Raw genomic sequence first — 16,459 nt, 5'->3', positions numbered from 1 at the left:
ATGGAAACTTCAAACCAGTTGACTGACAACTGTTTGGACTCCAGTCTATCTATTCACCTCAACCAGAAGGTGGTGCAACCAAGTGGTGTGGAGCAGGAGGTATTACCAAAAAAGGAGGATAGAGGAAATTAGTAGCAAGTTAACTCCTGGCCATCTAACTCAGGTTCTCAAATGAAGAAGGAAATTAAAGTCACATCAACCATGCCCCTGGAGACCCAGATCTGCTACTGAAATGGCAAGAAGGTAGAGGAAGGAAATGTAAAGTGAATAATATCTGCCTCAAGGTTAATAATCAGTTGATGCAAATTATGAATAGCCTGTGTAGCTAATTCAAGGTAGTTTATAATTTAGTAGATGTACCCAGAACATAGGATATAAAAGCAAAGCATTTCCAAAGCATCGAAGAGATGGAAAGTGTTTCCTCCTGAGAGTCAAAATACTTGAGGAAGGAATGATAATATATGACTAGGGAAATCAAGGAAGGACTCATGGAGGACCAGTGGCTTCTGAGTTGCATCTTAAATGATGGGAGAGATATTAAGTGCCACATATATGGGAAAAGCATTTCAGATGAAAAGAATAAAGTAAGCAAAAGAATCGGGGAAAGAGGGGAGTTATGAGATACTTGACAGGTGGCCCGTTTGTTTTGGCACTGTCCCTTTGAAGGGACATTGAAGGGAAGCCCATTGTGGGAAATAATTATCTTACCAAGAATTCTGCCTAGACATTAGTGAATTAAGAAATAAAAGATTTTTATTCCACAGCATGTGACCTGGCCTTTAATACCTTGTGAAAAACGGTAACTTAGTGGGCACAAGTTCACTTCAAGATGTGGGAAAACAAGAAGTAAGTTGTATTTCCACACTTTGATGGTGGGGTGTGACCTAGTACAGTGAGGTGAAGGTGATAAAACTTCTGAGCATGCTCAGTAAGTTGTTTGAGGAAAAGCCTATCAGGGGGAACACAAAGTCACATGGCCAGGGGACGGTATCACAGAAAATCCAAAGTTCAGAATTGCATAAAGGTCCTGCCTCATCCTGACCTGGTTGTAGTCCTTCTGGTGGCCATCTGGAAACTACCCTTTCCTTCTTGGAAAGGAACGTAGAAGGCCTTCCTTCCTGTGAACTCCATATTTAATAAATTTTTCTTGATATCTTTTTTGTGTGTCAAGTTCATCTCTAACAAACACAATCACAAAACACTTTTATCACCCATCCTGGTTCAAATTTCCCTCCCTGCATCCTATTGGTCAGCATTTCAAGGTTCATAGTCTATCTGAAAACACCTAAATGCCACCCCCACATGGGTGTACACTCTTGCTTACATCTCTCATTTTCTTTATATTTTATTTAATAAAGGAACTGCCAAGCCAAAAAATATACTTTTTGTCTCCTCCCAGTTTGTTTTCACCAGGTGCTATGATCTCCATAACCTAAGAAAGGAATTTTCTCAATTGCTAAGAGAATTGTCAAGACCTCTGAGTTGAAGTTTGGGCCCAGGACATCCTTGAGAAAAAGTTCTATTTTCTAAGTCAGTGTCCGGGTCAATGGGTCCCATCCCTGGTGAAGCATAGCTGGTCCAACCATTTTTGATACACAGGAAAAAGGCCTTCTCGGAACAAAAGAAGAGGACTCTTTTTAGATATACTGATTAACAGGGGGCCAATATCCCCCATGGATTTTGTCATAGGTATGTCTTCAAATTTTGTTTCATATCATTTCTGTGGAAACAGAATTCAGTCATTCCTTATACCATTAACTGAGGAATGGCTGAATAAGTTGTGTTATATGAATGCAATAGCATAATATTGTTGAAGAGACAGATGGGAGAAGTAGTTCAAAATGTGAATGAATTCACTTAGATCTTCTCTGTAGCCATTTGGAGCTTTATTGATGCAAGAGCAGTGGGCCTGAGAATTGACAAGGAGCTAAACAAAGGCAGTGATATAGGAAAAAGACCAGATCATATAGGATGATTTTAGGGTTGCCTTATGGCCGGCCGGAGATTTAGAGTAAGTCTTGGAAGATAAAGGAGTCTTGCAAGATAAAGACAGAGCGAAGACTACGAATGACACAAGATAAGGGAGATAAAGAAATCTCATTCCCCAGGATGAGGGGTGGGGACAAGGAATTTTATAGTCCCCCCCAGATTAAAGGGAAGTTTTGTGGTAAGGGGAGACTTTCACAGTCAATCTTTAATAATATTTTTAACTATAAGGGCACTGTTTCTATCTGCATCACTATTGTCCCATAAGAAATGATGAACAGTTTGACTTCAGATAAACCTGGCAAGAGTTGCATGAATTGATGCTGACTGAAGTGGGTAAAGCCAGGAGAACACTGAGCATAGTGACAGCAGTATTGTATGATGACTAACTTTGATAGACTTATCTACTCTCAGCAATGCAAGGAGCTAAGATGGCTCCAAAAGACTCATGATGGAAAATGCTCTCCACAACCAGAAAAGGTACCATGAAATCTGAATACAGATCAAATCATACTATTTGCTCTTTTTTTGTTCCTTTCTTTCTTATGGTTTCTCCCATTTACAATGTGACTAATGTGAAAATAAGTTTGATATGAATGTATATGTAGAGCCTATATCAGACTGCAGGCTGTCTTGGGATAGGAAGTTGGAGATGGTGGGGCAAATCTGGAACTCAAAATCTTGTGGAAGTGAATGTTGAAAACTAAAAATAAATAAAATAAATATTAAAAAAAGTTCTTGGGGGATGGAGCCAAGATAGCGGAGTAGAAAGACGCACATACAATACCTCCAAACCCACTGCCCATAAAATATCTGTAAAAAAAGAACCACTGGCGAATTCTGGAGCAGCAGAAGCCACAGAACAATGGAGTGGAGCAGATTTCTGCTCCAGAGAGCCTGAAAACCTCTCGCAAAAGATCCCTCGTGCCCTGGACCTGGAACACAGCCCAACCCTGCCTCGGTTGCGCAGTGCTGAAAAGAGCGGATCCGAGCAGGCTTCAGGGATGGGATCTCCAGCGGCCACGCGGGTTCCCCACCCACAGGTGACAAGGGTGGGTGCGAGGGTCTCTTTGGCAGGTCGAGAGGGGAGTGGGGTACCCCCATAACTCAGGCCCCCTCGGCAGGCAGCAGCAGAGGCAGGACCAGACCAGGGCTCCCCAAGCAGGCAGGAGCCTGGATCCATTGTTGAAGGTCTCTGCATAAACCCCCTGAGGGAACTGAGCCCGTGAGGTGGCCCTGCCCCTACCTGAGCACCTGAACTTCATCTCACATTGAATAGCAGCCCTGCCCCCACCCAAAGCCCTGAGGCTGGGAAGCAGCATTTGAATCTCAGACCCCAAGCGCGGGCTGGGCAGATCTGGAGGTGAGGTGGGGGTGGAGAGGACACTCAGAACTCAAGTCACTGGCTGGAAAAATGCCCAGAAAAGGGAAAAACAAATAAGACTATAGAAGGTTACTTTCTTGGTGAACAGGCATTTCCTCCCTTCCTTTCTGATGAGAAAGAACAATGCTTACCATCAGGCAAAGACACAGAAGTCAAGGCTTCTGTATCCCAGCCCACTCGATGGGCTCAGGCCATGGAAGAGCTCAAAAAGGATTTTGAAAATCAAGTTAGAGAGGTGAAGGAAAAACTGGGAAGAGAAATGAGTGACATGCAAGCAAAGCATGAAAAACAAGTAAACACCCTACTAAAGGAGACCCCAAAAAATGTTGAAGAAAGTAACACCTTGAAAAATAGGCTAACTCAATTGGCAAAAGAGGTTCAAAACGCCAATGAGGGGAAGACTGCTTTCAAAAGCAGAATTAGTCAAATGGAAAAGGAGGTTCAAAAGCTCACTGAAGAAAATAATTCTTTCAAAATTAGAATGGAACAGATGGAGGCTAATGACTTTATGAGAAACCAAGAAATCACAAAACAAAACCAAAAGAATGAAAAAATGGAAGATAATGTGAAATATCTCATTGGAAAAACAACTGACTTAGAGAATAGATCCAGGAGAGACAATTTAAAAATTATGGGCCTACCTGAAAGCTAGGATCAAAAAAAGAGCCTAGACATCATCTTTCATGAAATTATCAAGGAAAACTCCCCTGCAATTCTAGAACCAGAGGGCAAAATAAGTATTCAAGGAATCCACAGATCACCACCTGAAAGAGATCCAAAAAGAGAAACTCCTAGAAGCATTGTGGCCAAATTCCAGAGTTCCCAGGTCAAGGAGAAAATATTGCAAGCAGCTAGAAAGAAACAATTCAAGTATTGTGGAAATACAATCAGGATAACACAAGATCTAGCAGCTTCTACATTAAGGGATTGAAGGGCGTGGAACAGGATATTCTAGAAGTCAAAGGAATTAGGACTAAAACCAAGAATCGCCTACCCAGCAAAACTGAGTATAATACTTCAGGGGAAAAATTGGTCTTTCAATGAAATTGGGGACTTTCAAGCATTCTTGATGAAAAGACAAGAGTTGAAAAGAAAATTTGACTTTCAAACACAAGAATGAAGAGAAGCATTTAAAGGTAAACAGCAAAGAGAAGTCATAAGGGACTTCACTAAAGTTGAACTGTTTACATTCCTACATGGAAAGACAATATTTGTAACTCTTGAAACTATTCAGTATCTGGGTACTAGGTGGGATTACACACACACACATGCACACGCACACACACACACACATAGAGACAGAGTGCACACAGTGAATTGAAGAGGATGGGATCATATCTTAAAAAAATGAAATCAAGCAGTGAGAGAGAAATATATTGGGAGGAGAAAGGGAGAAATGGAATGGGGCAAATTATCTCTCATAAAAGAGGCAAGCAAAAGACTTTTTAGTGGAGGAAAAAAGAGGGGAGGTGAGAGAAAAACATGAAGTTTACTCTCATCACATTCGACTAAAGGAAGGAATAAAATGCACACTCATTTTGGTATGAAAACCTGTCTTACAATACAGGAAAGTGGGGGATAAGGAGATAAGCAGGGTGGGGGGGATGATGGAAGTGAGGGCATGGGGAGGAGGGAGTAATTTGAGATCAAGACTCATGGGGAGGGACAGGATCAAAAGAGAGAACAGAAGTAATGGGGGACAGGATAGGATGGAGGGAAATATAATTAGTTCTTACAGAACACTACTATTATTGAAGTCATTTGCAAAACTACACAGATTTGGCCTATATTGAATTGCTTGCCTTCCCAAAGGGAAGGGGTGGGGAGGGAGGGATGAAGAGAAGTTGGAACTCAAAGTTTTAGGAACAACTGTCGAATACTGCTCTTGCCACTAGGAAATAAGAAATACAGGTAAAGGGGTATAGGATGGAGACAAGGGCAGAGAGGGATGAGAGAAGAGAGGGCAGATTGGCAGACAAGGGCAATTAGAACGCTCAGTGTTTTGGGGTGGGGGGAGGGGACAAAAGGGGAGAAAATTTGGAACCCAAAATTTTGTCAAAATGAATGTTAAAAGTTAAATAAATAAATAAATGCATAATAAAAAAAGTTCTGCCGCTACTACCTCATGACCTATTTGATCTTGGTCAATTCATTTTGCCTCCCTAGGTCTCAGTGTCTTAACCTGTAAAATAAAAGCTTTAAGCAAATGACCAACCTCTCTACCAACTCTATAGCTTGTTCTTTTGGCTCCAAATGTAGCACTTCCTATACTGCTTTGAAGGAGCAAAAATTGGAGATAATGGTCAAAGTTTGGGAACAAAACATTTTTGCAACATTTGCTTTTCAGATCTTTCACAAGTGTGAAATCAAGGTAAGTTGCACAACACAGAGACATGTGTTATGTCTATCTTGGTTTGATTGTAAAACTATTGATATTTTAAAATTTAAGTTAATTCCAAGTTTCCTAATTGAATTCATTGGGCAATTTTTCTGGTAATTTTTTAATGGGAATATTCATTATAAAATCTAGCTCTATAAACTGGAAATAATTCCAGCAGTGTAAGCCTTTTTTCAAAAATCAGAATTATATCACAACAAAACACACAATGTGAACATCCTGCATTTATCATTGTAAAGAAATTCTACACATGTTTCAAAAGTTCCTTTCTGGAAAAAAATGGGGGACAGCAGCGTGAATGTGGCATGTATAAAGTAGAAGTAGTATGTTGTAAGGAAGGAGCACTGGACTAGCAAATTATACCCTGGGTCAGTTTCCTTATCTGTAAAATGGGACTATGAATTTCTTTGTAATATACGATTGTTATGAGGCTAAAGTAAGATAGGATATCTGTAAGTGCTCTGGAAAGCTTAGAGCAAAAAACAAATGTAGCTAGTGGTACTATGTAAAAGTTTATCTTGAGGCAGTTGTGGTGCAGAGGAGTGAACCCTGGGTCTGCAGTCATAAAATCTGCGTTTGATTCCTGATTTTGCTACTTACCACCTGTGTGATTTTGAGTAACTCATTTCCCCCCTATGGGCCTCAGTTTCTTCATCTGTAAAATGAAGAGAACAGTATGCTTAGTAGTCTTTGAGGTTTTTCCAGTTTTGAATCTTGTGATCTTTTATTTATGTGGTTGAACTCAGGTCAAAGACTAGAAATTGGCTGTGGTATAGTGGATTGTGCATGAGCATTTACAATTGTAAAGCCTGAATTCTAGTTTTGGCACTCTGAGTCATATGATCACATTCTCACTTTCCTCACCTATGAAATAAAGAGTTTCATAGAAATTTAGAGCTGAAAATAAACTTACAAGACATCTAGCCTAAGCTTACCTTACATATGAGGAAACTGAGGTCCTGGTTATTGAAGGGAATTGTCCAAGGTTGTAAAACTACTTAAATCCAAGATGTAAATCGAATGTATTTGCACAACACTTCTGATTTTAAAGCTTGGACCAGATGATCTTTAGGGGTCCTTCCAGCCTTAACATTTTATGATTCTGAGATACAAGATGTTGATAATAAAAGTATCACACTTCATTAGATTCCAAAATTTTAGCCTCTAGTCATTGGGCATTGCCTCAGACAAACTGGGGCTTGGGAAGGACCTTAATTTAGAAAGGCCAAGGTCATCCATTGCATCCTGGGCCATTATCAGTCATTTTGACTGTTGTCTTGCCACTGGATTTCAATGGCACTTGAGGAAAGAATGAGGCTGACTCACTCAAATTCAATTTATGGACAAATGAAGGTATCACCCTCATAATGTTACTGGACCTCTTTGAGAATGAAGGAGCAGCAGCAGCAACAACTAGACTTGTCTGAGGAGCTGGAAAGAATTTCAAAAGCCATCTAGCCAAACTTCTTCCTTTTATAGAGGAGGAAACTGAGGGCCATGAAGGTTAATTGAGTTCTCCAGGGTTACAAAGATGGTAAAGATCAGAGATGGATTATGAACTCAAATAATCTAACTTCACAGACAGTGATCTACTGTAGGATGGGCAATAAGTAATCATTTTTTTCTAATTTTCACTTCTGATCAGCATCTTCTCCATTTTCCCTCTCCTGAGGAGCAGTCAAGAAATGGCCCAGCTATATAACAAAAGTCCACAAAAAGGAAACACACAAGCAAGTAATAGGATAAAAAAATCATAGAATGATAGAATTGGAGCTTTTGAGATCTTTTAGTCTCACACTCTTCATTTAGAAATCTTGAAACAAGTTCCTGTCATGGTTTTGCTACTTTTCAGCTGTGTGTCTTTGGCCAAATTACTGCCCCTCTCTTGGTCTGAGTTTTCTCATCTATAAATTGTGTGTATATGGGAGGGTGAATGGACCAAATGGTGCCTAAGGTCAATTTTAGAGGTCAGTATTATTGAACTGTCTACTACTAATATTATAGTGGCTGTGCCTCCTGCTCTGGTATCTGGTGTTTATACTTTGTTGCTTATTATCAGAGTATAGGAGCATTTCAAATGACTTCTTACTACAGCACAAAATATGGCTTAGTTTGTAAAAATTACTCTGATCATAAGAATGTTATCATTTGTACTTCCAGTTCCAGGAGCCAAGACAGCAGAGTGATTAGTAATTGCTATATCTCTCCCATTGTTGATCTTGATGAGCCCAGAGAATATCTCCCTGGAAAAAATCCTGAAACGTTGGGAGCAGCAGAAGGGGTAAACAGATTCTCAGTCCATGAGGCTAGAAAGATTGCTAAGGCAGGTTCCTCTTGGTGTGGCTAAAGGAGACCAGTGCAGGATCAGAGCTGTCCCAGATAGCCCCACCTCAACAGTGGAATCAGGAAAACTCTAGTGCAGACAGCGGAGGAGCATCCAGGATCCAGACCACCCCTCCCCCACACTTAATGAGCTAGCTCCAGGGTAACTGTGGGGAAAACCCAAAAAGACCTCATCTGACTTTTGTTTGGGTCTTTGGTGTTGGTGAGGTGGGGAGCTGTTCTCTCCTAGTCCACCAGTTCTTCACATCTGTCACAGCACCATGATGACTTGAAAGTTTGGTTAAAAGAGGCAAACAGGCTAAATTCATATTGTTTGTTCCCTTAAAGCTACCAGACACATGATCATGGATCCAGAAGGAAACTTCTGACTGTCTAATATAAGGATGACCAGGCTTAAATCTGTTTTAGGAAAATTGAAGGATTTCTGCGTCTCTCAGATTTATGGTCTCTATATATGTTTAACTATACCATGAGAAAGGAATTTTCATAACTGAATATGTTGTAAGTTCATTAAGATAAAAGATTTGATAAAGCTTCAATTGAAAATATTAAGATATGGAAAAAATCCCATTATTCCAGATAGTGTCTTGGATTAAGGGTCTCATAAAGAATGCTCTAACATTAGCCCCATGTGGCCTTGCAAGAGGTGTTCTATGAGTTTACTTCAAAGTACAAAGAGGCTGTTAGGTCCAGGCTCTTCTTCTGATCAATTAATCCAGGCTCTGGCCTTTATTAAAGTCCAAAAATGATATTAAATGACTATCAGTCTTAACACAATCCATCTGCTCCTATTCCTTGTTCTTTAAATAGACTGATCATCTCCTCCTTTGTGGCTTTGCCTGTATAATACCTGGAGCTCTTCTCATGCATGGGACCCCAGAAAACTTCCCTAGGTTTAAAAGCACCTTGTGGGTTCAGCTTAATGAACTCTGACTGGTTTCTTCTAATAGAACAGAGAACAGAGTTCAAAGTAAAAGATATTTAAGGAAATATTTAAGCATGGAAAATAAATGATAAGAAAGAAGGGTGCAGTACCTGGTATTAGATGTTTAATACATGTTTATTGACATTTATATATGAGCCACTAATGTCCTCTGGTAAGGTCATTGACTAAGTTGCTGTCTGTACAGAGTTGAGATCTGCCTACTATGGCAGCATCTCCGTTACCATGTCCATTCTTTGCCTCCTTATAGCGGCTTTCTACTACCATCTTCTGGTATTTGATTATTTAGCCTCTTTAGATCTTCTGTTCTCTTCTACCCTCTGCTTGACTGTAGCTGTCAGACAGCTTGTATTCTGCAGAAGGGAGACTCAAATAAATTCAGGCAATTTTAGTCATACCTGGTCAGGTAGTTAGGGGAAGTCAGCAGAAGTCCTTAGGCTGAGATTAAGTGCAGCCTTAGAACTGAGTTTTCTCTTACTGGATTTGACCTCCATGTTTCTCAGTTTCCTATATTATTTAGGGTTAGAAAATTGCTTTTAAGTCTCCTCATATTTCCCAGTCATTTAGTCTGTATCCTGAGAATTCTGCTTATCAAAATTTACAAATGGTAGTTTTAGGGAAGTTGGTGGGCAAAATTCTTTTTCAAACTCTAGTAATGCCCTTTGTTACCTTTCAAATCAATTTGACCCAAAAAAGCCCAGGTAGAACCTGTGAAAATGTTGACCTCTGCCTTAATCCCTTTGTTTAAATTCCTGCCATCAATGCAATCACTGATTTCTCCACACCTGTTGTCCTTCCCTGAGAATTTCCTCCCCTACCTTTTCACCTTTCTAAATAAATTGATAAGTTCTGTCTTCAAATTTCATCTTAAGTTTTACCTCCTCTGTGATGTTTCCCAATTCAATAATTTTCTCTTATTTATGATTTCATTTATCAGTTACTCTCTAGACTATTCATTTGGTATTTATCATGGAAATAATACTTTGCATGGTGGCTTCCTATTACCTACAGGATCAAATACAAAATCTTGTTTGACTTTTAAAGTCCTTCATAACATGATCACTTCCTACTTTTCCCTGCTAGCTGATATTCCATTTTTCTTGCCTCCCCATCTTGTCATTAACCTTTTTTCTTTTATTTATGAGTCTTTATTTTAATATTCATTTTTGTCTAACACCCTTATTTTTAACTTTAGTATCTAGTTATTTTTCACAATCATTTCCAAAACAATTAGCATTCTGAATTCTGTCTCTCCTTCCCAACCCTTCCTCACCTATTGAGAAGGCAAGTAATGTGATATTAATTATACATGTGAAATAGTGCAAAATATGCATCCAAATTAGTCATGTTACAGAAAGAAAAGAAAAGGAAAAGGAAAAGGAAAAGAAAGTGAAATAAATATTCTTCATTCATTACTTCACTTCCTCAGTTCTTTCTCTGCAGTTGCATACCATTTTTCATCATAAATCTTTTGGAATTGTCTTTGATGATTTTATTGATCAGAGAATCTAATTCTTCCACAGTTGATCAGTATTTCAATATTCCTGTTTCTGCTCACTTTGCTTTGCATCAGTTGATAGAAGTCTTCCCAGGATTTTTCTGAAACCATCTTGTTTATCATTTTTATAGCACAGTTATATACATCAGTTATATATACATCATAATCATATACTATAACTTGGCAGTTCCCCAATTGGTGGGCATCCCCTTACTTTCCAATTGTTTATTATCATGAAATGAGCTGCTATAAATAAATACTTTTTGTTCATATAGGTTCTTTTCCTTTTTTCTTTGACTTCTTTGGGATAGAGATTCAGTAGTTGTATTGCTGGGTAAATTACATGTAAAAACACATTTTAACAGTCAGCTTAAAAAAATTTGGAGTTCCTCCTTCCCTTCCCTCTCTTCTCATTGAGAAATCAAGCATTTTGATATATGTTATGCATATGGAATTGATGGGGTGTTTGGGTGCATGTGCTTGGGCCCCAATTCTAAAATCACGTTTCTCTTTAAAAGCACATTTCTTCCTATCCTCAAAACACTATTCCAGGCAGTTTACCCCCAGCCCAAGGACAGAACCTGCCCTAGCAACAACTGTTATCTCCGTTCCTGCTATAGAAGCCAGCTGTACCTATAGAACTCATTAGTTTGAACCAACTGTTTACTGGCTCAACAGGATGTGTAGGTGGGTCGTAACAACATTTACTACTCACTGATCAATCATATGTATCCTACGTTAGACATATGCATACTCCCTTACGTTTAATTTGTCTAATAAGACATTGATGAGAGCATCCTGGCATTTCTGGGCCAACCCTGAGTGCTAGTTGACTTAGTGATATTTCAGGCCTAAAACCACACCTCCAGGTAGCCCCCTACTTGGGCTATTTCCCAATGAACTTTGGGTAAAATACCTGTGCAGTAGATACCAAAAGTTCATATTGCTTTAAGAACTAACTACTCCTTAACCATGCCTAATCCCACCCTAAAACACCTAATTAGCATATTTGGCACATGTTTCTTATAGAATATCCTACATAAACTTTCCCTGTACCCCATTCAAATCTCAGATTCCCTAAGAACTCTTGCCTGCTGAAAAACGTAATAAATCTTTACCTTGACCTCAACAAAGCTTGAGTTGGTGAATTCTTCTCCAGACAATCTGTCCCTGGTACCCTGGTCTTTGTGTGGGTCTCACATCCCCCCTTCCAGCCCTCATCAGAGTCATGCAAAAGCATTCTCCTATTTATGACTGATAAAAATCAGGTACCTTGAACCAGACACTATCTTGATTAATGACATTTCTCTTATTATCTTGTTTTTGTTTGTGGTTTTCTCTTATTTTTTTAACATCTTATTTATTTTTAGTTTTCAACATTCACTTTTATACAACTTTGAGTTCTGAATTCTTCCTCCTTTCTCCCTTTCCTCTTCTCTAAGAGGTTATGCAGTATGATACAGGTTATACATAAATGTACAATCATATTAAACATGTCCACATTAATCATGTTGTAAAGAAGAATCATAACTAAAGGAAACAACCACAAGAAAGAAAAAATAGACAATAATGGATCTGCATTCAGATCCATTGTTCTTTCTCTGGATGTAGATGGCATTTTTCATCCTTAGTATTTGAATTGTCTTAGGTCATTGCCTTGCTGAGAAGAGCTAAGTCTACAAAAGTTGATCATCGAACAATGTTACAGCTACTGTGTACAATGTTCTTGCACAGTTTTATAGCCCTTTGGGTTATGAGTGCTCCCCGGAGTGGTGGGATCAGTTCAGAATTCCACCAGCAATGCATTAGTATTTCAGTATTCCCACACCTCTAAATTTTATCATTTTCATTTTCTGTTACATTAGTCAATCTAATAGGTGTGATGTGGTACCTCAGAGTTGTTTTAATTTGCATTTCTCCAATAAATAGTGATTTAGAGCTTTTTTTCATATGATTGTAGACAGTTTTCATTTCTTCTGAAAACTGCCTGCTCATATCCTTTGACGACTTATCAATTGACAAATGACTTGTAGTCATAAATTTGAATCACTTCTCCATATATGTTGGGGTGTAAGCTCGGTTCTCACGTGAATGGTCTCGAGTCAGGTAAAGGTGAGGGCTCTTGAAAGCACCAAGCTCTCATGAGGTCCCCCAAGGAATAGCTTGGAATTGAGGAGTGAGACACGAGCTATCTCATTTTTCCACCTCTTCTCAGTGGAAACTTGCTGGGGAGAGCATCCCACCCTTGAGATTGGGCCATGGTCTGAGCACACCTGTTGTTAATTGGCTAAGGGGCTGAGAGCAAGCACAGTGTCCACGAGTGAACTATGCAGCTGGGAGAGCTTAAATGGGGACAGGAAAGCCTGAGGGTCCTTTTTCCTTACTCTTTGGGAAGGAGAAGGGGGCTCCCACGGAGGGCTCTTGTGGGGAGCACTAGCTCTGCATACTGAGAGGGGGAGGGTTCCTCTCTCCTCTGGAAGGAGAAGGGGGCTCCATGGAGAGCACTAGCCCTGCATGCTGACATGTAGCTAAGATCTGGAATAAAGCCTACAACTTCTGTATGACTCTGGAGGTCTCTTCTCTCATTACATTTATCTGGCTGGCCACCAAAGACCTAAGTATAGGTAAGATGACCCAGGCAGTCCACGGCAATTAGGCAGGACACATAGATATTAGAAATGAGATCTTTATCAGAAACACTCGCTGTGAAAATTGTTTCCCAGATTTCTGCTTCCCTTCTAATCTTGACTTTGTTTGTGAAAAATCTTTTCAATTTAATATACTCAAACTTATCCATTTTACATTTCATAATGTTCTCTATCCCTTGTTTAGTCATAAATTCTTCTTTTCTACATAGATCTGACAGGCAAGCAAATCTTTGCTCTCCTAATTTGCTTATAGTGTCATCCTTTATCGTCTAAATCATGGACCCATTTTGAACTTTTCTTGGCCTATGGTGTAAGATGATTGTAACTCTCATGCATTTGTATGCATGCTCTCCCACTTTGAGAGAAATAAACAAACATGTATCCTAGTCCAGTTTGTTTTTCCTAGACTGAATTCTAGAAGTTAACATTCTGGTAGTATGCCTCCTGTAGGACAGGGACCAGAGACTGGACATTTCCACTCTGGCAACACAAGATCTAGTAGCTTCTACATTAAGGGACTGAAGGGTGTGGAATATGATATTCCAGAAGTCAAATGAACTAGAATTAAAACCAAGAATCACCTACCCAACAAAACTGAGTATAATACTTCAGGAGAAAAAATGGTCATTCAATGAAATAGAGGACTTTCAAGCATTCTTGATGAAAAGACCAGAGTTGAATAGAAAATTTGACTTTCAAACTCAAGATTTAAGAGAAGCAAGAAAAGGTAAACAGGAAAGAGAAATCCTAAGGGAGTTACTAAAGTTGAACTGTTTACATTTCTACATGGAAAGATAATATTTGTAACTCTTGAAACTTTTCTCAGTATTTGGGTAGTTGGAGGGATTATACACACACACACACACACACACTAAAATTAAGGGATGAGAGAGGAATATAGTGGGAGGAGAAAGGAAGAAATGAATGGGACAAACTATCTCTCATAAAAGAGGCAAGAAAAAGCTTTTGCAATGGATGGGAAAAGTGGGGAAATGAGAGGGGAAAAAGTGAAGCTCACTCTCATCACATTTGTCTTAAGGAGGAAGTAACATGCACACTTAATTTGGCATGAAAATCTATCTTACACTACAGGAAATTAGGGGAGAAGAGGAAAAGTGGGGTGTGGGGGGATGATAGAAAGGAGGGCAAATGAGAGGTGGGAGTAATTAGAAGTAATACTTTTGGGTAGGGGCAAGGCCATAGAGAGAATAGAATTAACGAGGGGCAGGATAGGATGGAGGGAAATAGAGTCAGTGTTTCACAACATAACTATTATGGAAGCCTCTTGTATAACTACACGTATATAGCCTACATTGAATTGCTTGCCTTCTCAGTGGGGATGGGTGGAGAGGGAGGAAGGCAGAGAAGTTGGAATTCAAAATTTTACGAATGAGTGTTGTGAATTGTTTTTGCATGCAACTGGGATATAAGAAATACAGACAATGGGATATAGAAATCTGTCTTGCCCTACAAGAAAAGAGAGAAAATGGGGATAAGGGAAGAGAGGGGTATGATAGAAAGGAGGGTAGATTGAGGGAAGAGATAATCAGAATGCATGGTGTTTTGGTGTGGGGAGAGGGGAGAGATGGGGAGAAAATTTGGAATTCAAAATTTTGTGGCAATGTTGAAAACTAAAAATAAATAAATAAACACACATAAAAAGAGATCAGTGAAGGAAAATAAAATTTTAAATCAGTGTGTGGAGAGACATACAATTCTGTCATTTGTAGGGTTTGATAAGAACCCATTGGAAGAAAAGTAAAGAAAATTGGAGTAAGTTGGAAACTATTTGCAATGAACCAATGTTAACATGAATTTCAAAATTAAAGGGTAATGACAATTATATAAAAGTGCTCCTAGAAGAAGAAAGGTTTTAAAAATGGAGATCAGTCTTGATTCCCTAACAGAAGGTATAGAGAACAAGTAGTTTTTTACTCTCCCATAGCCTGAGGGTAAAATCTATCCTTAGAGGAAAGAAGTGATAAAGATGTAAAACAAAGCTCTAATTCTTGATTGAGTAATAAATCTTACTTTGAAAAAGGCAACAAGATCAGATTATTTTCCATGGGTGAATAAAATATATGTGGTTGGCTTCCAAATATTTTCCAATAGGAAACCTTAAAAAATAGACTAGACTAAGTGACAAAAGAGGTCCAAAAAGCCAAAGAGGAGAAGAATGCTTTAAAAAGCAGAACTGGCCCAATGGAAAAGGAAGTCCAACAGCTCATGGAAGAAAATAATTCCTTAAAAATTAGAATGGCGGAAATGGAAGGTAATGACTCCATGAGAAATCAAGAAATTAAAAAAAAAAAACTAAAAGAATGAAAAAATAGAAGGCAATGTGAAGTATCTCATTGGAAAAAACAGCTAACCTAGAAAATAGATCCAGGAGAGATAATTTTAAAATTATTGGACTAACTGAAAGCCATGATAAAACAAAAAGATCCTAGACATCATCTTTCAAGAAATTATCAAGGAAAACCGGTCTGATACTCTGGTGGCAGAGGGTAAAATAGAAATTAAAGAGTTCACCCAACCCCTGCTGAAAGGTTTCCAAAATGAAAACTCCCAATAGTGTTACATCCAAATTCCAGAATTATTGGTTCAAGGAGAATATATTACAAGCAGCCAGAAAAAAAATTTGAGCATATTGAAGCTGCAGGCAGTATGAAACAAGATTTAGCATCTTCTACATTAAAAGATGGGAGGACTTGAAATATTATATATATATATATGTGTGTGTGTGTGTGTGTGTGTGTACATTATTTATATGTATGTTATCTATTATATATAAGTATATATATTTATATGTATATACATATATTTGTATGTATTGGAATATTACATATATACGTATATATATGTATATATATATACATATATATATATATTTGCATCAATACACACACACATACACAGAGAGGGCACGGGTGTGAGTTGATTATGAAGGGTTGTTATCTAAAAAAATATAATTAAATGATGAGAGAGAGGAATGTACTGAGAGAAAGAGAAAGGTAGAATGGGGTAAATTATCTCACATAAAAGAGAAAAGAAAAAGCTTTTACAGTGGAGAGGAAAATGGGGGAGGTGAGAGGGAATGAATTTACCTTACTTTCCTAAGAATTGGTTTAAAGAAGAAATAACATACACACTCAATTGTATATCAAAATCTATCTTAACCTATAAGTAAGTAGGGGGAAAGGGGACAGGAGAAGGCAGGGGTGATAGAAGGGAGGGCAGATTGTGGGAGGGGGTAATC

General features: G+C 38.6%; 1 protein-coding gene across 1 annotated transcript in view; it reads left to right on the top strand.

Moving 5' to 3' along the window:
• The window catches only part of LOC140522713 (putative olfactory receptor 2I1), a 31,932-nt gene continuing 15,473 nt past the window's right edge, over positions 1-16,459 (top strand). The window contains exon 1 of the mRNA XM_072638019.1: positions 1-99. Within this exon, the coding sequence (XP_072494120.1) occupies positions 1-99 (99 nt within the window). The remainder of the gene's footprint in view (positions 100-16,459) is intronic.

Source organism: Notamacropus eugenii, chromosome 2 (assembly GCF_028372415.1).
Source record: "Notamacropus eugenii isolate mMacEug1 chromosome 2, mMacEug1.pri_v2, whole genome shotgun sequence".
NCBI classification, from domain to species: Eukaryota; Metazoa; Chordata; class Mammalia; order Diprotodontia; family Macropodidae; genus Notamacropus; species Notamacropus eugenii.
This window is presented reverse-complemented; position numbering and strand designations above follow the sequence as displayed.